The 20,122-nt window shown below is 42.7% G+C and overlaps 1 protein-coding gene across 1 annotated transcript in view; it reads left to right on the top strand.

The window, feature by feature from the left end:
* Positions 1-20,122, top strand: part of WDFY4 (WDFY family member 4) — a 279,600-nt gene that overhangs the window by 65,577 nt on the left and 193,901 nt on the right. The window contains exon 13 of the mRNA XM_003801656.3: positions 17,164-17,257. Coding sequence (XP_003801704.1) covers positions 17,164-17,257 — 94 coding nt within the window. The remainder of the gene's footprint in view (positions 1-17,163; positions 17,258-20,122) is intronic.

Consider the following 20,122-nt stretch of genomic DNA (forward strand, 5'->3'; position numbering starts at 1 on the left):
ACACCTGGTTTTTTCTGCTTTCCATTAGCCTGGAATATAGATGACCATCCCTTCACCCTGAGTCTATATTTGTCTTTTAAGGTAAGATGAGATTCTTGTATACAAGAGATGTCTGGTCTGAGTTTCTGTATTCAATCAGCCAATCTGTGCCTCTTTAGAGGACAATTTAAGCCATTCACATTGATTGAAATTATTGATAAGTCTGATAAAATTTTAGGTATTGAGTCGTTCAAAAGTCCTGTGGATGTTTTGAATCCTTTCACCACTGTAGAAGTTGGAGTTTGACCAATAGTTTCTGAGTTAGTTTACTTTTGTGGTGGAGGATTGCACATAGGTCTGAGAATATCCTGGAGATCTGGTTTAGTTATGGCAAATTTCTTCAACGCATGGATGTCATTAAAGTCTTTAATTTCTCCATCATAAATGAAACTCAGATTAGCTGGATACAAGATCCTGGGCTGAAAGTTATTTTGTTTTAAGAGATTAAATGTCGATGACCACCCTCTTCTTGCCTGAAAGGTTTCAGCAGAGAGATCTGCAGTTCTTCTAATATTCTCCCCCTTGTAGGTTATGGTTTTCTTACGTCTCGTTTCTTTCCATATTTTCTCTTTCATATTAACTTTACTGAAGTTAATTATGATGTGTCTGGGGGATGTCTTATTTGGGTTGAGTTGTGTTGGGGTTCTGAAGCTGTTTGCAATCTGAATTTTAGGATCTCTTGACATATCTGGAAAGTCCTCTTTCATAATTTCATACAGAAGAGCATCTGTGTTTTGTAAAGCAACTTCATTGCCTTCAGGGATTCCTATGAGGCGAATATTAGTTTTCTTCGAATTATCCCAGAGCTCTCTAAGAGAATGATCCATTTTTGCTTTCCATTTCTGATTCTCTTTGGACTTTTGGACATATTCAGAAGCTTTGTCTTCTGCATTTGTGATCCTTCCTTCTGCTTCTTGCATTCTGTTACCAAGTGATTCTACTGTATTTTTCAGATCTTTAAGGGCTGCAATTTCTTGCCTTAATATTTCAAAATCTTTGGTGGTTTTGTTTTTGAATTCGTTGAATTCTTGAGTGAACTTTTGGAATGCTCCTTGAATTTCTATTTCTGTCTTTGCCTCTGTTCTATTAATCTTATTTGCAATCCAAATTCTGAATTCAATTTCTGACATCTCAGCCATCTGTTTATATAGGGCATCTTCAGTTTTGTCTGCCACATCCTTTCTTGTGGGGGGGTTGACCTACTCTGGTTATTCATATTACCAGCCACATCCTTTCTTGGTGGGAGTTGATCTACTCTGGTTATTCATATTACCAGAGCTTTTCTGCTGATTCTGCTCCATGATTATTTTACCCCGTTTGGCTTTTCCCCTTGAGATTTGTCAAGAACCCGTACAGTGTTACAGCCTGAGAGATGGGGGACCTGCTTGGTGTGGTGGGGCTAAATGGCTCTGTTTTATTTTCAGCTGGTCTCTGTCCTACCCTAATGATTCAGTTTCTTTTGGTTGAAGCCTCTACTGTGAAGAAATACCAGCAATTAAGTCACTCCGCCCCCCCACAAACAACAATTGGGCAAGGAAAATCAAACCTTCCCTCAACCATACACCCAGGGTGCCCCTTTGAATAGTCCCTGGGTGGTCTGCCTGGTTTAATGGGTCCAGATCAGTTGTCCCAGTCAGCACCTGTTTCAGGTGGAAAAGTTCAAATGTTTCTGGCAGCTAGATAAGAGGGGTCTGCTCGTAGCTCAGATATAACTTGCTCCAGTGCTCTGTGAGGGCAAAGGGAACTGCCCGGCAAATGGGTTAGTCTGAGAAGGTTAATGCCTTCTTCCCCACCTTGCACCCAGTCACTCATAATCCCTCAGGTCTGTGACCCTATTCACTCCAGTAGGTAACTGCTTCCAGGGTTTATGACTGCCAAAATCACCTGGAAATCTGTGTCTGGCAGGGGGGCCTTGCTTGTTTAAATTACGCTCTGAACATTCTCTTAATTCCAGCCCCTTGCCTTCTGTCCAGGCTGGATTCCTCTGCAAGTCAGAGGCTGCTAGAGCTGATGAGGAACACAACCTTGGGCAGCAAACAATTAGAATTTACACTTGGGTGTCAATCCCTGCCTCTGCCTGCCCACTGCCTTTTTCTCAGCATTCCCCTGATGGCGAGGTGCTTGGTGGGAAATCTGAGTCCAGTCCAGCAGGGGAAGAATTTAGGCTTTGAAAGTTCTTGCCGTTCCAGCCTCACACCTTCTGTCCTATATAAGTTCTTCTGCAAGTCAGAGGCTGCTAGAGCTGGTGAAGAACTCAGTTCTGGGCAACAAGCAAATTAAGAGTTTACACTCAGGTGTCAATTCCAGCCTCTGCCCGCTCACTGCCTTTGTCTCAGCTGTATTCCCCTGAGGGCTGGTGCTAATGGTCTCTTTACTTATGAATGTTACCAAGTCTGTTCAGCCTGTGGCTGCTGTCTGGAACCTCTGGTTGCCGAGAGAGATGGGGCTCGCCTATCTGGAATGGTGCCAGTTCACAGCTCAGGATGCCACTGTTTGCCATATGGCTTCCTCTGAGCCAACTTTCTTCTCCTCACTCCTGTGCCACAGTCAGCACAGAGCAGCACCAGCCCTTTCCCCCTCCACTTCTCTCAAGGAGATGCCCAAGAATCTGGACTCCGTAGGTAACAAACCTCCAGACCTCAGGGTGGTGGGGCGGAATCCTCAGAGTTCAATGTTGCAGGTGGGGAACATATACAGTTTTACAACATTTTTATGCCTGGCAGGAGGGTGCCGTGGCACGCCAGCAGGGGTAGGAGGTCCAGTTTTTAGGGGGTCTCTCCCGTGGGAGAGAGCGGGAGAATGTTTGAACTCTGCTCATTTGTTTGCATGGAGTAAACTACGAGCCCTGCTTGTGGAGGAGGGGACTCCTGTCCTCTTTGTGGTGGATTTTGTACCTTTTGATTGTATTTTTGGGGTCATAGCTCGCCTCAGGAAGGTTGAACTGTGCTCTTCAATCTTCTCTCTTGGCTCTGCTCCAAACCATCTGCTCCCTTGCTAAACTTCTGTCCTTTAAGCCTCCTTCTGGATGGGAGCATCTGTAAAAAGCTGGCTGCAGTCCCCCATCTTGGCTTTGCCCCCCAGGATCATTTTCTAGGATGTCTTAGGAACCAATTGTTGACTTTTCTTGTTTCTTCTACTGAAATTATTTCTGTTTTGTTATTTTTTAAAAATTCTTTTAATTTCTTCCCATCTTTGGCCTTAATTCTATTCTTTTTCATGATTGGGATGTTTTCTTCGATTTTCTTTTTGAATATAAAATTCCCTATAATCCCCAAGTTTTATTTGCAATATTATTTAGTGCTAAATATTTTTCATGTTTCCTTTATAATTTATAGTAGACTCTTGAGTGTTGGCTTTTGAATTTCCAGTGCTATATAATATTTCTGGTTATTTCTTTGCTGTTGACTTTTCTGTCTTACTGTGGTGAGAGAAGGTGAACTGTGTGGTTCTCATCCTTCGCCATTAGTTGAGGTTGACATCATGGCCTCCAATGAGGTATATTTCCATAAATATTTCATGAGTGTATGGAAAGAATGTATATTCTCAAGTTGTTAGATCCAATGTTCTATTTATATCTATTGGATCAAATTTGTCAATTATTTCATTCAAATTTCCTCTATGATTAAAGTTTTTAGACTGCTTGACTTATTGGCTATTAAGACAGATAACATTAAAAATTTTTCACTATCATAGAACATATTTCAGTTTATGTTCTTTTTAACATAAATTTAATAGAGGCTCTAAGGATCATTCATATTTAGAATTTTTACACTCATGTGGAGTCTACATTTTTATCATTATATGGTGACCCTTTTATCTCTAGTAGTACAACTTGTCTTAATGCCAATTGTGCTGATAGTAATAGGACTACATCAGGTTTCTTTTGGTGAGTATGTGTGAGGGAATTTTCTTCATCCTTTGTTTTAACCTTTCTATGTCCTGTCTTTATGTCTTAGGTATTTCTCTTACAAACAATAAAGAACTATTTTTATTTTGGTTCACTTTTTTAGAAATCTAAAGTATTTTTTTTTAAACTGGAGAATGTGGGGTTTTTATTTACATTTCTATAGTTCTCAATATATTTAGAATAATTTCTACTTTGCCTTTTATATTTGTCCTATTTTTCTTTTTAAACTTTTTATCTTGTCTTTGAAAAAACTATTTGATTTTTTTAAACCTTATTTTTTTCTACCTGCTAGTTTGAAACTTCTACTTTCTTTGATTAGTTCTATAGTTAGCCTAGAATAATTTAACAAGCATCCTTATAATATTTAAAGTGTAGCTTTATCCTCCTTCCAATACATCAAGAATTTATAATTCTTAAATGTTATTGTCCTTTTCTGACTTATACATTATTGTTGTCCAATATTTTAATTTTATCTCATTGTAGCCAATCCACCAAACAAGGTATTTATTATTATTATTTTATGAAACGTTTATTTAGCTTTACTTACATCTTTGAATATCTGCACTCATCATTCTTCCTTGCATCTGTACCTTTTTTTTTTTGAGACGGAACCTCAAGCTATCCCCCTGGGTAGAGTGCCATGGCATCACGCTCACAGCAACCTCCAACTCCTGGGCTCAAGGGAATCTCCTGCCTCTGCCTCCCAAGTAGCTGGGATCACAGGTGCCCGCCACAACGCCCAGCTATTTTTTGGTTGCAGCCATCATTGTTGTTTGGTGGGCCTGGGCTGGGGATTCGAACCCGCCACCTTAGGTGTATGTGGCTGGCGCCCTAGCCGCTTGAGCCACAGGCGCCAAGCTGCATCTGTACCTTTCTATCTGGGATTGCTTTTTGTCTATCTGTGGTATATCATTAGATTTTTATTTAGTGAAGGTATTTTTGTGGTAAATCCTCTTGATTTTTTTTGGTCTGTAAATGTCTTTACTTATCCATAATTGCCAAAAGTTTTGCTAGGTATACATTTATTGGTTGACAGTTATTTTCTTACAGCAAATAAAAGTTCTCCCCTGCCTGTTGGTTTCCATTGGTGCCATCAAGAAATTAATTATTGGAAATGAGCTGCACCTTCTGTGCAGAAGCAGAATGCAGAGAGCAGAGTACTATTTTCACAGCTGGAATTTCTGTGCCCAGTCCTTGATTATGGGGTTCTAATAATGAAACCATGGACCATTCAAGCAAGAAAAAGGACAGAGTTTATTGATGAAGAAATAGATAGAGAGAAAGGGGGAACAGAACCTCCAGCAACAAAGTGGGGAACCCAAGTGGGCAGCCCATGTGGGCCTTCTGTACAGGGGTTTACGTACTGCTTTTCTATCCTGTGGCAGAGGTTTGGGGAATGCATGTCTGGAACATATTACAGTTGACCAGGAGCCTGCATGCAGAAAGGAATCCTAACATTAGCCAAAGAATGTGGTCCTTGCCTAGGCAAGGTAATAGGGTATGTGCTTCATACTCCAGGAGGAACCTCCTAGATGAGATGCTGATAAGGCTGCTCTTTTCTTTTATTTTCTTTTTTTTGCAGTTTCTGGCCAGGGCTGGGTTTGAACCTGCCACCTCCAGCATAAGGGGCCAGCACCCTACTCCCTTGAGCCACAGGCACTGCCCAGGCTGCCTTTTTCTTGATCTTGCTTGAGACCAGAGAATGCAGTCTGGAAAGGGCCTCTTTGTATCTATTGATGGAGTTCTGTGGTGAAGTTGATTTCTGGGCTTACCCAGGCCTAGAAAATGGGCATCCCTGTCCATCCCTGAATGGAAGAACCCAGTATCACTGGGCGTGTACCCATCAGAAGTGGCTGTCCTGCATTTATTTCACTTGCTCCCAAAGGTCAAGCTTGGGATTACAGGCAGGTATGTTCACAGCAATGGGTAGCTGGAGGAAGGGCGGTCCTAATCTCTAGGTCTCCTCCTGGGCTACCCAGCTTTAAACTCTCCAAATTATGTCTTGGGCCTCTAACTCAGAGGGTGAGCCTCCTCCAGGAAAATGGCATGGGTAAGATGCATGGTGGAGTGCCATCTTTTCCATCTCAGTCTCAATGCAGCTTGTAGCAGGGCAGTAGGAATTGTCCTAGGAGTAGGTAGGAGAGCTTACCAGGAGGGTAGGGCTGAGGTCAACCTGAGGGCAGGGCAATGCCTAGGTTTAGACTCCCAAACTGACACCTTGGGGCTATAACCAGAGAGTGTGGGGCTCCTTCCAGGAAAACAGAATATGCAAGATGCAAGAGGGATGTGCAGTCTGTTCATAAGTTGTTTCAAAAGCAGTTTATAGCAGGACAGTGGGCATTGTCCAAGGTGTGTGTAGATTTTAGGCTCCACAGTCCCTCTGCAGCTGGGTGGTAGCCTGAATTCAGCCAAAGAATGAGGTGCTACCCAGCTTCTAACTCCCAAAACAGTGTCCTCAGCCTTTGGCCAGAAAGGGCAAGGCCTTCTCAGGTGGGCTGTGCTGCCATGAAACTCCAGGTATGCAGTTTGCTTGAGGCTTGTTTCTATAGCAATTGGTTGCATGATGGTGGGCACAAGAAAAAAAAAAGAAATTAATTATTACTCTTTTTAAAGAAGCATTTGTCAGTTTTCTCTAGCTACTCTTAAGATCTTCGCCATCCTTGTTCTGTAGTTTTACTATCATGTACCTTGATGTGTGTTATTATTATTATTTCAATGAAATTTTTTACATCTTTATTTTGGAGGTTTTTTGGGGGGGATTCATTGAGGGTACAGAGAACCAAGTTACACTGATTGCAATTGTTAGGAAAAGTCCCTCTAATAATTGTTTCCCACCTTCAAAAGGTGTGTCACACATCATGACCTCCCACCCCCCTCCATCCTTCCCTTTCTCTGCTCTACCCATCCCCTACACCCCACCATGTACTAGGTCATCAACTGTCCTGACATCAGAATTGAGTACATTGGATTCTTGCTTCTCCATTCTTGTGATGCTTTACTAAGAAGAATGTGTTTCAATGTGTTTCAACTCCATCCAGATTAATATAAAATATGTAAAGTCTACATCCTTTTTAGTGGCTGAATAGTATTCCATGGTGTACATATGCCACAGCTTCTTAATCCATTCCTGGATTGGTGGGCATTTAGGTTGTTACCACAGTTTGACAATTGTAAATGGAGCTGTGGTAAATAGTCTAGTACAAATGCCCTTATGATGTGTATTATTTTTAAAATTTATTTTGCTCCATATCCATTGGGATTCCTGGATATAATAATTGGTGTCTTTCATCAGTTTTGGCTATTCTCTATAATTACTACCTCTTATCCATATTTTTTTCCATTATGCCCTTTTGGAAGTAAGACAATTAAATGGGTGCTTCAGTTTCATCCTGTCCTTTATGTCTCTTCATCTCTCTTCTACATTTTACATTTCTTTGTCTGTGTTGCTGCTCTAAATAATTTCTTTGCTTTCTGTTCCAACTATAGTAGAACCTCCCCTACAGTAGAACTACCTCCCTACATTGATCACCTTCTTAAGTTGACCAAACTTTCATAAAACAGACATATACCACATGTATGTATCAGTACAGTGGGCCTAGTTCCTTATGCTGACCACATATGCTGACCAGTTTGTTACAGTCCCTTGGGTGCTCAACTTACAGAGGTTCTAAGGGAATTGAACCTTCTATGGGGTGTATCTAATCTAATAATTAGTCTAGGGATTTCTAGATATGCTGTTTTGCTCTTTTATGTACCAAATCCATGATCTAATAGCCCTTTTTGTTGTTTATATTTTCCTTTTTAATGTCTTCAAATATATGAATCATGATTATTTTTTCTTGTATCTTTTGAGAGATAAATTTTACAGTCTGTTGTTTCTGTGGCTGTCACTGAAGACTCTTTTTGTGTTGCATGATTTTTGCTTGTGAGTTTTTCTCTAAGATTTTCCTTTTCCTGGGCTCCAAGCAAACCATCCTCAATGGGGCCATCCTGCCTTTCTGTAGACATGAAAATGCCTCCATGAAGCTGCAGCAGGTTTTGACCAGGTTCCCAGACTCTTCTCTTTTTGCTTTGTCTTGGGAAGAGTTCCTTCTCTAAGTTCCTGATTTCTAAATTCCAGGGGAATCCTCTAAGGAGATCTTTATCCTTAGCACCTTAACAACATGTAGGTTAATTTGAAATCTCAGTATAGAAAATTGTTCTATTTACTCCACCAGCTCTCAGAGGGCAGAGGAATATTTATTAATATCAGAAGACACTTAGTAAGTGGTATTGGGTGGTGAAACTATAATCATTTGTTAAATGTTTCTGGATGAGCACTCAATGTGCATTTTAAATTTTTTCCCTCCAAAATTATGAAATTTTATCAACAAGAAATCAGGCCTAAGAAAGGGTAAGTAACATGGCCAAAGATCACACATTTAGTAAGTGATAGAGCCAGAATCTGAACCCAAGTCTACCTCTAAAGCCTGTGTGCGCATGTGTCTGTGCATCTGCACGCATGTGTGTTCCTCCTGCTTTTTCCTAATATTCCCACAACAGTAGTGATGGTTTGCCACATGTTTGACGTGATAACCTGCAGTTTGAAGTTCACGCTCTAACCTACAGATTGCAGTTTAATGATAACTCCTGTGCCAAATATCATTCTGGTTTCATAATGAGTAATTTTTTAATTTATAAGAGTCATATTTCATAAATAGAGCATTTTTTTCTCACTGAAATAGAGACACCGTCCTTGACCTTCACTGATGGTTAGAGAATAGGAAATGAAACCTCAGCCTCTCCAGAGAGCCTGTGGAGTAAAGGGCAGGGAGTTGGAGGCAGGGAGCCTACCCTTGCCTCACCACTGACACCTGCATCCCCCTGGGCAGGGGCTTTGCTCAGTTCCACTTCCTACTATGTGAGCCCAGACTCCAGAGAGGAGAGGAGGAGGCTGTGAGCCATGGAGGCAGGCTGGTCATGCTATGCTTTCTTGGCTGTGTTCTTTGGGCTTGCTGCCTTAAATTTCTCTAACTTCAGTTTCCTAATTTGAAGGCAGAGATAATAATAATAACTACAGGGCGGCATCTGTGGCTCAGTGAATAGGGGCACCAGCCCCATATACCGAGGGTGTTGAGTTCTAACCCGGCCCCGGCCAAACTGCAACAACAAAAAAGAAAAGCTGGGCATTGTGGTGGGCACCTGTAGTCCCAGCTGCCTGGGAGGCTGAGGCAAGAGAATCGCCTAAGCCCAAGAGCTGGAGGTTGCTGTGAGCTGTGATGCCACAGGACTCTACTGAGGGTGACAAAGTGAGACGCTGTCTCTAAAAAAAAAATAAATAACTACAGTGAAGCTGTTGCAAAAGGAGAATTGAAGATGATAATTGAAAAAGTTAGAATGATCATAACCGCCATTTACTGGGCACAAATGTGCCAGACACAGTGAACTTTTCTTCAACTCACTTATCTATGTAACTACTAAGCTTTAACTAACATCACCACAAAATAGAAGTTAGATACTATGTAATTCCCCAAATATATCTGTGATTTTCAAAATAAATAATACATCATCTCTATGAAACATTCACACACTCACATTCACCATATACATGCCCTACACAACAAACACACCCCCCACATACCACACCCTGCATACAGACCTCACACTGCGTATACATACTAATCACCTCCCCAACACACTGAACACACACGACATACATATGCATGCACACCACACATACACACTACTCACACACACGTACCACAAATACACATTACATGCACACATAATTGTTGTGTAAAGGACTTCAATAAGTGGCATTTGTGGTTGTCAGTGTCTTCCAGTCCTATGCTGACCTTCCTGGTATTTTTAGATGCTGTTATCTGAGATGGATGATGGACCTCTCAGCAGCCCATCCACAGTGCAGGTCTGGAGGTGAAGGTGGAGTAGGACCAAGGTCTGCCCATGGAGGGCCTTGCATCCTCCATGCATGAGGCCATTTCTGTCTCCTCCTACAGGCCACGTGGTGCTGTGACATCTCTCTGTGGAGAGATGTGGTTGTAGATTGTGAGGACCCTCTCTATAGCTGGGTCTTTCTATTCTCCAGAGAAGGCCCCCTTCCCAACTGGTGTGTCTGTCCCATTTGGTTCCTGTCTTAGCATATAACTTTTCTGCACTCCTGGTGGGCCTTCTGGGATGATGCATTCCTGACATCGGCAGAGGGAACAACCCCAGTTCTCTCTGCCTTGTGCTGTGGCTATGGCTCACAGTCGTAAGAGGACATTGTTCCAGCAGGAATGTGACGTGCACCAGGCGGTGGTGAGGTTTTGGTGGGTGTTCTGTAGGCCAGAGCCCTAAACAGTCCCTCATTTTCCTCTGCAGCATCATCTCAATCATTCCTCTTGAAACAATGTCTTCTGGTGAATGTGAGTTACATCCGTAACTTAAGTGTGTCACAGGTAATTGTGAGTTGGGTGGCTGAGCCAGACTACCAGGGGCACAGTGCAGAGCCTCATGAAGTCCACACCAGTTTTTGGAAGGTGCGGATGTGACTCTGTTATCCTCACTTGGAGGCCTCTCTGTGGCTCGCAGGATAGAGCTGAGCTAGGCAGTGCAGCTCACACAGACCTGAGGGTCCCGCATGCCTATGGTGTCTTTGGTCCCAGGCCTACCTAGAACCCTCCAGCCACACACTTTTTCCTCTGCCTGGGATGCCCTTCCTGTGTTCACTTTGCCTGGAAATTTCCTTCTTAAGTTGCAGATCTCTGCTTAGATGTCCCTTCCTCCCAGAAGCTTCCCCTGGCTTCCCTGACTCCATCCTGTGCACCAAATCAGGTTCCCTGTCTCCCATTCTCTCAGCACTCATCATGATGAAAGTTGACGACTAATTCTGTAATAGTCACAGCACTTTGGTGCACTTTTTCACATTCTAACATATCTGAAACCAGCATGCATGTTAAAAGTGATGCCATAAGAGGGACATCAGCTCCTTTAGTCATTTTTTCCTCATCTTCCACAATGCATCTCTTAGTTCTTGGCCCTTACCACTGTGGAAACAAGGTGATCTTTGAACTGAACTTCTTTCTTTTGTGCTGGAGGGATGAGACCTGTGCAAGCAAGAACTGGCGCTGCAGCCCCTGGTCTACATCAGGGACTGCAAGAGGGACTGTGGAATGGAATATATGCATGAAAGAATGGAGGACAGGAGGGAAGGCTGGGAGGGTGGCAAGGCAGACAGTCTGGGGATCTCATGCCTGGCGTCTCTTAGACACACACTGTGCAGTCGTCCTTTCACTTCTGTGGACATGGCTGCTCCTGCCTGCTCTGCTCCTTGGCTCCATCCTACTAGAGCCATGGACAGGATGTTATGCTTGTGTAGTGGATTGGGGTAACCGCAGAGATTGAGGGAACAGAGAATCCTGTGCACCTCATGTGTCCAGAGAGGGGGTTAGAGAAATCTTCTTGAACGAGGACACCCTGAGCTAAGCTGTGAAAGATGAGGAAGAGATGCCTGGGCTTGATGGGTTGGGGGGATGCTCCAAGGCATGGAGGAGAGACTCAAAAACCAGCTGTGTTGAGGAGGCCAGCTGGGCCTTTTATCAGGACTTCTGAGACTTGGAGGAGGAATAGTGGAATGCTCAGCTCTAGGAGGGGATGCACAGAGACCACAGCAGGGAGAGAGAGGGAGAGGAGCTGTTAGTCCATGGCACTGGCTTGAGCTAAGACAGGGACTCCACTAGCAGGGGAGTGTTTTGAGAACTACTTGGGACATTACTTTACTAGACCTCACTAACCAATTAGATCAAAGTGTGAAGGGGAGTGGCTGGCCTGGAGAGAGAATCTCTTCAATATTTCTCTAGTATAACCAGTGTGGACTGCCCAAATGAGACTGTATTTCTTTTAATTTCCTGATAGACTGCTCAGAATCCACAGGCTTTAGTTACAGGAGATAGGGTATCAATTCTGCCCTTTGAATTTATATACAGCCCAGACAAGGAACAGCCTGACTCCTGTGTTTAAGCAGAACATACACCAGGATTGAAGAAGCATCCTTTCTGATGTGTGGCTGCTCGGGGGCAGGCGGTGGGGGATGACAGGTGGCAGTTCCCGAGCTCAGAGACTATGTGACACGATGAGGCTTCCTTGGTTCACACCTTTGCAGAGATGTGAATGGTGCTTCAAATGAGATGCAAAATTTGGTGAAATATCTCAATATCACAACTGGCTCCCAAAGGTATGGGTAATTGTGTATTTGGGGATTATTACTTTGTGATACAGCCACAGGTGTCTCATGATACACAAGCCATCTGGGCATATCAGGTCAGGTGGGTGGGTACCAGAGCCTGCCCTGCTTGAGATCCAGAACCCTGTCCCCATTTCTGCTCATGTCATCTATACCTTACAGCAGTTCTCATAGTGTGTCCTATAGACCCCCTGCATCAGAGTCAGTTGCAGAGTTGCACAGAAATAGTGTGTAAACCAAATCTCCTGCATCACAATCCCTGGAAGTTTAGGGATCTGTTTTTTAAATCCTCCTGTTGTTATTCGCAAGTATATTGAAGTTTGAGAACTTCTGTCCCAGGTGCTAGGCATCTTTTCCTTTAAAAACATTATTTTTAAAACATTCTGTTTTTTTAATTGAGTTGAAATTCACCTAACATAAAATGAACAATTTAGAAGAATTTAGTGAATGCTTTAAAGCGACCACCTCTATCTAGTTCCAAAAACATTTTTATTAATCCAAAAAGGAAAAACCCAGATTCATTTTCATTTTTTTGCCAATTCCTAGGCAACCACCAATCTGCTTTCTATTTATGGATTTACCTATTCTGGGTAAGAGTATATATAGGAAATCACACAACATATGGCTCTTCATGTCTTTTTTTCTTTTTTCATACAGCACAACATGTGTGAGGTTCATTCACATTTAATTCACATTAATTCAACATGTATCACTCTTCATTCCGTTTTATGAGTTAATGATATTCCACTGCTCATGGATATACCACAGTCTGTTTATCCATTCCCCTGTTGATAGACATTTGGTTATTTCCATCTTTTGGCTGTAGCGAATAGTGCTGCTGTGAATATCCAGGTTCATGTGTTTGCTTGAGTACCCGCTTTCAATTCTTTTAGTTATATACCTGGGGGTAGAATCACTGGGCCAAATGACAATTCTATGTTTAGCTTTCTGAGGAATTGCCACACTGTCTATTCTCACAGCAGCTGAAACAATTTTACATTCTCGTGAGCAATCTGTGAGGGTTCTAATTTCCCCATTCTATTGCCAACACTTGTTATTTTCCTTTTGTGAAGAGATTATAGCCATTCTAGTGGGTGTGAAGTGGTGTATCAAGGATAGTGATTTTGACTTTCATTTCTTTAATAATTAATGATGATGAATATCTTTTCATGTGGCTTTTGGCCATTTGTACATCTTTTTTTGAGAAATGTATATTCAAGGATGTGGCCCATTTTTAAGTTGGGTTATTTCCCTTTTTGTTGAAGTGTGTAAGTTCTTTTTATGTTGTGGATACTGGACCCTTATCAGAATATGATTTGCCAATGTTTTGTCCCATTCTGTATGTTGTATTTTCATAATCTTAATAATGTCCTTTGGTGCACACACATTTTTAATTTTGGTGAAGTCCAGCTTATCCATTTTTTTTTCTTCTATCGCTTGTGCTTCTGACATTATATGTAAAAAGCCACGGCCTCTGTGTTTTCTGATAAAAGTTTTATGGGTACAGTTTTTATATCAGATTTAAGATCTCTTTGCTTAACCCAAGGTCACAAAGCTTTTCTTTTATGATTTCTTCTAAAAGTCTTATAGATTTATGATCCATTTTCAGTTACTTTTTGTAGAAGGTGTAAGGTTCAGATACTTTTATTTGCATATGTTCAATTCTTCCAATGACATACAAAAGAAGAAAGCTATCTTTGTAACTTCTTAAAAAGTCATTTGGCCTACCGTGAAGTAGGTAGACCTTATTTTATTCCATTTATTTATGTGGCTACCCCTTTACCAGCACTGTCCTGATTATTGTAACTTTGTAGTAAGTCATCAAATCAGCTAATGTGAGTCCTTTATATTTATTCTCCCTTGACAAATTTGCTTTGGTGATTTTATTTCCTTTCTTAATACTGTGTAAATGTTAATAATACATTTTTAATTTCTTGTTTCTTTGCCACCTTTATTATTGCATTTCTTCTGCTTGCTTTTTAAAAAATAGTATCTTAAGGGGAAGTTTGATTGATGATTCAAGATCTTTTTTCTTTTGTAACATATACATTTAATCCTTTACATTTTCTTCTAAGCACTGCGTTACCAACATTTCTCAAATATTTCTATGTATGTTCTTTTTACTTAAGCTCAAAATAGTTAAAACTTTTTTTGGGAAACTTTCTCTTTGACCACTGGGTTATTTTTATTTCCAAGAACTTGGGGATTTTTAAGTTATATTTCTATTATTCATACTTAATTTAATTCTGTATGGTCAGAGAAATGTACAATTTTATTGGTTTGAAAAATGCTCCATGGAAACTACTTGAGAAAAATGTATATCTGCAATTGTTGTGAGGAGTGTTCTACAAATGTCACTTAATCAGTTTTTGGTGCTGTTCAGCTCTGTCTTTGATGGTTTTCTGTCTACTTTACCAAATTACTGAGAAAGGATGTTGAAGTCTCCAACTTAGCTGTGGGTTTGGCCATTTGTCCTTCCAGTTCTATCAGTTTTTCTTTATGAACTTTGATGCTCATTGTGAAGTGAATACACATTTTGGATTGTTACATCTCTTTAATATAACCTGATTGTATTAATTTTGGCTGCTCTGAAGTCCACTTTCTCTACTCTTGATAGAGCCACATCAGCTTTCTGTTGATTAGCATCAGCATGGCAAACATTTTTGTACCTTTTTGTTGTTAACCGACCTATGTCATTATATTGAATATTGGCATATAGCTTTGTTTTTAGTTTTTTCCCATTCTAACAACATGTGTTCATTAATAATTTAATGTAATTATTGATGTATTTGAACTTAGTTCTACCATTTTACTATTTGTTTTTCTTCCCCTTCTTTTTTGTTTCTCTGCTTTTCATTTCCTGCCTTTTTGTGGATAGTTTGAATATATATTAGTTTCCTATTTGGATTTATTTGTTGATTATTTTGGTTATATTTCTCTGTCTAGATTTTTTAGTATGTGTTATAGAAATTATAATATCCTCACTTGGCCATGCGTGGTAGCTCATGCCTATAATCCTAGCACTCTGGGAGGCCAGGGTGGATGGATTGCTTGAGCTCAAGAATTTGAGTACAGTCAGCCAAGAGCAAAACCCCATCTCTACTAAAAATAGAAAAACTAGCCAGGAGTCATGGTGGGTACCTGTTGTCTCAGTTACTTGGGAGGCTGAGGTAAGAGGATCACTTGAGCCCAGGAGTTTGAGGTTGCTGTGAGCCATGGAACTCTACCCAGGGTGACAGAGTAAGACTCTGACTCAAAAATAAATAAATAAATAATAAAATTTAAAAAATACAACATACATACTTTACTTTAAGACACGGTATCTCACTCTGTTGACCAGGGTGGCCTTCCTGTCTAAGCCTGTCAAGTAGCTGAGACTATAGGCATCATGCCACGAGGCCTGGTTAATTAAAAAAAATCCTTTTTAAGAGATTGGATCTTGCTATGTTGCCCAGGCCAGTTTCAAACTCCTGGGCTCAAGCAATCCTCCTGTCTCAGCCTCCCAAAGTGTTGGGATTATAGATGTGAGCCACGACTGCTGACCGTACTTAACTTTGAACAGCCTCCTTAGAGTTAATATTTTACTGTTTCAAATGGATTATAGAAAGCTTACGTCTTTGTGTCATCTCAGCATTGGTATCCCTGTGAGAGATTGAGATTTCCCTGGTTTGGTCTGTGTTGAGCAATTTCCAATTGTACCCGGACATTTTGGATATTATCTTATGAACGCTGGCTCTTACTGGCATCATACAGAAAATGTTGATGATTTTGTTTTAGCAGACAACTGGCCCAGGTAGGTTCAGGTCACAGGCTCCCACCCACCTTCTGTGGACTGTGGTTCTAAGATAGTTCAGTTTGCAAAGACATTGCAGATTGATCTCATGTACATTCTACCTGCTTCACACAGAAGGTGGTTTTTGCCATGAGTTACCTTCTAGTTGGGGTCAGATCCACAAGTATACAGTCAGAGCTAAGCCCAGATATTAATACACAATTTAATGGTCACACTTCCTTCAGCCTCCTCCTTTTCATCCTCATCTCAACGCTTTCTGGCTCCCATGGGTCCCCTTCCTTCTCTGTCAAAAAATTAGGGACTTTTGTTACTCTGCCCCATAATAGTGTTTGTCCCTGAGGCCAAGAAAGAAAAAGAAAAGGGGAAAATATAATGAGGGTTTCTCCTACACTCTTAGGACCACAGTTCCTCTGATCGGAGAGGTTTCTCCCCCATGAGAGTGTTAGACCCTGTCTGGCTGCTGCTGCTACTGCTGCTGGTGAGGGAATTTCCCAGAAGATTGGGTGGGAAAGAATGGAGAAACCAAAGAAAATCCCAGAGGATTTCCTCCAGGCTCTGTTACCTGCAGGAGCCTCCTTTCTCACCTCTCAGAAATAGAGGACTTTTCTTGGAGCTCTTTCCATCTTGCTATGCCTGGGGCACAGTTCCAGATTTTAGTCTACCTGTGCATCTGCACCAGGGAGTGATGGAGGAGGCCCAGGAAGCCCACTGCCCATTCTATGGTGCTTTGAATTTGTTTTTTTTCCTCTACTCCATTTATTTTGCAGGGCCCTTGGAGAGCTGCCCCAAGAGTTCTTTCAGGTTTTAGTTGCATTCAGAAAGTGAGACACAGCGTATACCATCTTGAAGTGCATGAGTGTATGTGTACATATTTAACATAAATGAGAACTTCTCAATCTCCCACATACCTGGAGAGAAGGGAAGGAGACCAGGAACTAACTTCCCTTGAACACTGCCTGTTTGCTAGGCACTGTGCCTGAAAGAGCAGAAGCCTTCTTATTCACCCATTGGAGGAAACTGTGGGATTGTCAACATCACTGTACAGATGGGGAAAGTTAGGCTCAGAGGAGCAGCTTAAGGTCATCTAGAGACTGAGTGTGTGCACCATGGTTGGTCTTAGAAAGAAAGACCTAGCAAGTACCATGAAAAGAAGACAAGACCAGAGGACCCACATCTGATGTCCTTCTTTCCCTTTCTCTGCAGGACGGAGGAAGGTGATGCTGTGATGGCACATCCCGGCATAGTGTGCGTCATGGTGAGGCTGCTGCCTCGGTTGCACCAGGAAGATCACCCACAGGTATCTGCTGATGAACTCACATGTTTTGTCTTTTTCCTGTGACTGACCTTTCAAACTCCTTCCATCCTGGGACTCCCTTTTCCTTTGTCCCCAGTGCCCTGCATTAGCAGAGCCATCCTTGGGAAATACCTCTTGCAGGGAAGCCCCCATGTGTCTTGGGCCCTTGATCGAGTTGTGGCCACCTTTCCAAGGCCATTTCAAGCAGACCACTTCTGTTGGCAAACTGACCTTTCTAAAAACAGCAGCAAAATAAAGAACACCTGAAAACAATGGCACCTTCATGAGGCAAGTCCCAGGTGCCAAGCACAGAACTGGGCACCCACAAGTGGGCCCCAAAGTCCTCCATTCCCCAACACATTCATTCTTCCCATGGGTGCTGCAGAGACCCTGGCCCTATGCTCCACTCAAGGCTGGCAAGAAGAGCAGAGAGCCTGTCCACAGAGCCTGTGCCTATGGTGGAGGTGCAGGACAGGGGGTGGTGACAGTGCTGACAGAGTAAATAAGTGAGTTCACAAACTCACTCACACAGTCACAAAGAATGTGTGATTACAAATTGTGACAAACAATATTAAGGGTAAAAGTTATCTTGAGAATAATGGGAATGGAGGTAGGGACAGAGCTAATGAATCTAACTTAGATCCAAGGGTGGGGGTCAGGGAGGCCATTTCTGAGATGACATTTAAGCAGGGCCCTCGGAGATGAATATTTAAGTAGGGCCCTGGGAGATGAGTGGCCTTGAACTTGGCAGGCAGGGCCTTGCTGCAGGTGGCCAGGGCAGCAGCAAAGTGGGAGCTAGAAACAGGGAGATGGGGCAGGCAGGGGTGGATAGGGCCTCGCCAACACGCATCTCATGGGTAATTGGAAGCCTCTCTCAGGTGAATGGAAGAAGTTGCTCTCTGGTTTTGTAGTAAAAATGTCCCACTGTTTTTTTTTTGGTGGAGAATGGACTGGGTAAGGCGGGTTGTGGGGAGGAGAGGGGCAGCAGTGTCTGCAGTGCACGTGATGTCCAGTAGCTACTGGGTTAGGGTGGTGTCTGTGTGAAGGTGAGAAGAAAGGAGTCAAGAGACCCACTCAGAGGTGGATTTTGAGCCACTGAGATGACTGGGGTGCAGGCACAGGGAAGACGAGGAGTTGAAGGGGACCCTCAAGTTTCTATCCTGGCAGGAGGCAAGCTGCTAGGGAACAAGACAAAGTCTGAGTAGGGACAGTGGAAGGATAAAGATCTTAGAAGTTCAAGGAGGAGATGGGGAGAGTTGAGGAGAACTGGAACATGTATCACTTGAGTTTTATTAGCAGCAGCTGCAGGGGAATTGATTGACTTGAGCTGCGGCTGTGTACCAGGCATCATGCTTCTGTAATCCTCACTGCAGTTTTGTCTGAGGTCGTAGACCAACCAACAGGGAAATGTAGATTCAAATAATTTTGTCTGGGGTCATAGGCCAACCAACGGGGAAATGTAGATTCAAATAACTTAAATGACTTTCAGAGATTCCCAGCAGGTGGGCCTGGTACTAACCCTAGTCTCACCTGGTGGCAGGTCTCTCTGTTTCTTGCACTTGCAGTAGTGGCTTCTGTCAGATGAACACTGGAGGCCTCCCTCACTCTCACCCCAGAGGCAATGAAGGTCCAACTTTGCTTGGTCGTAGGGATAAAAAGGAGATAGCATGTTTGGAGAAAAAAAAGGACAACTGGTTGGCATTATTTATCACAGCCTGGGAATGACAGTGACATTAAGAAGTCCAAAATCAGTGAGGGAAGTGGAGTGGAGGAGCAGAAGCCTCGATGTGTAGAGACGGGAATCGTTTCCATGAAGAAAAACCTATAGTGTTCAGCACAGAAGTGAAAAAAGCCTAACTTGGTTCCACATCTCCACATCCTCTGGTGACTGGACTTCTTGTTCTGTTCCTGTCCCCCTACTGGACAGTGATGATCAAGTGGCTGTGAAACCAGTGGGCAGGGATGCACAGAGTGGGCAGGTGCAATGTACTACACAGTGTGAAACATTTGGAGAAAAGGAGCAGGCCAGGATAACATGGGGCAGAACATCAACAAAAACTGTGCCATTAATCCTCATACTTCTGTGGGTCAGATATGTGGGCAGGGCCTGGCAGGGATGGCTGGCCTCTGCTCCACGGGCTGCTGGCTATGTTGGACCACCTGAGCCAGCCTCTTCTTCATAGGAATGGTACCTCTGCAAGGCTGGCTCACCTGGCCAAAGGCTCCTGGAGGGCTCATTTGGGTTGTCTAACTAAGCCTTGGTTCAAGCTGTAGGTAGGGTTCTGGGCTCTCCATCACCTTGTCCTCTCCATTTGTGTCTCTCTGAGTGGACTGTCCATCAAGACACACAGCAGCCTCAGAATCCCATGCCTTTGAAGGCTTAGAATGGGACAAACCAGGATTACCTCCCCAGAACTCTGGTCAGAGTGAGCCATGGTCTCAGCTTAGATTCAAGAAGAGGGGACATACCCCTCCCCTACTGATGTGAGAGGTGGCATGTGTGTATAGGAGAGAGATAGAGACTTGTTGGGAGCTATATTTAAAGACAAGCTAATATAATTGTCGTAACCAATTGACTGATAGATAAAAAAAGTTGACCCCTAAATCAAATGTCTCCCAGCCAATGAGTTCCCTAAAGTCTGGGACCTTACCTGCTTTACTTAGTAATCAAGATAGGGCCTACCTGGAGAAAATTAAAAAAAAACTAATACACATTGGAGGTTGCCCTGGGTCTGGAATGTTATTTCTCCAATCTTCACAGTCACTCTTTGAAGTCCATGAGGTGCTTCCATTCTGCAGGTGCTAGAGGCTTAGGAAAACTGTGTAGCTCCCAGGGTCATGGCACTGCTGAAGGAAGATCTGAAACTC

Source organism: Otolemur garnettii, unplaced genomic scaffold (genome assembly GCF_000181295.1).
Source record: "Otolemur garnettii isolate 467f Iridium unplaced genomic scaffold, OtoGar3 scaffold00217, whole genome shotgun sequence".
Lineage (NCBI taxonomy): Eukaryota > Metazoa > Chordata > Mammalia > Primates > Galagidae > Otolemur > Otolemur garnettii.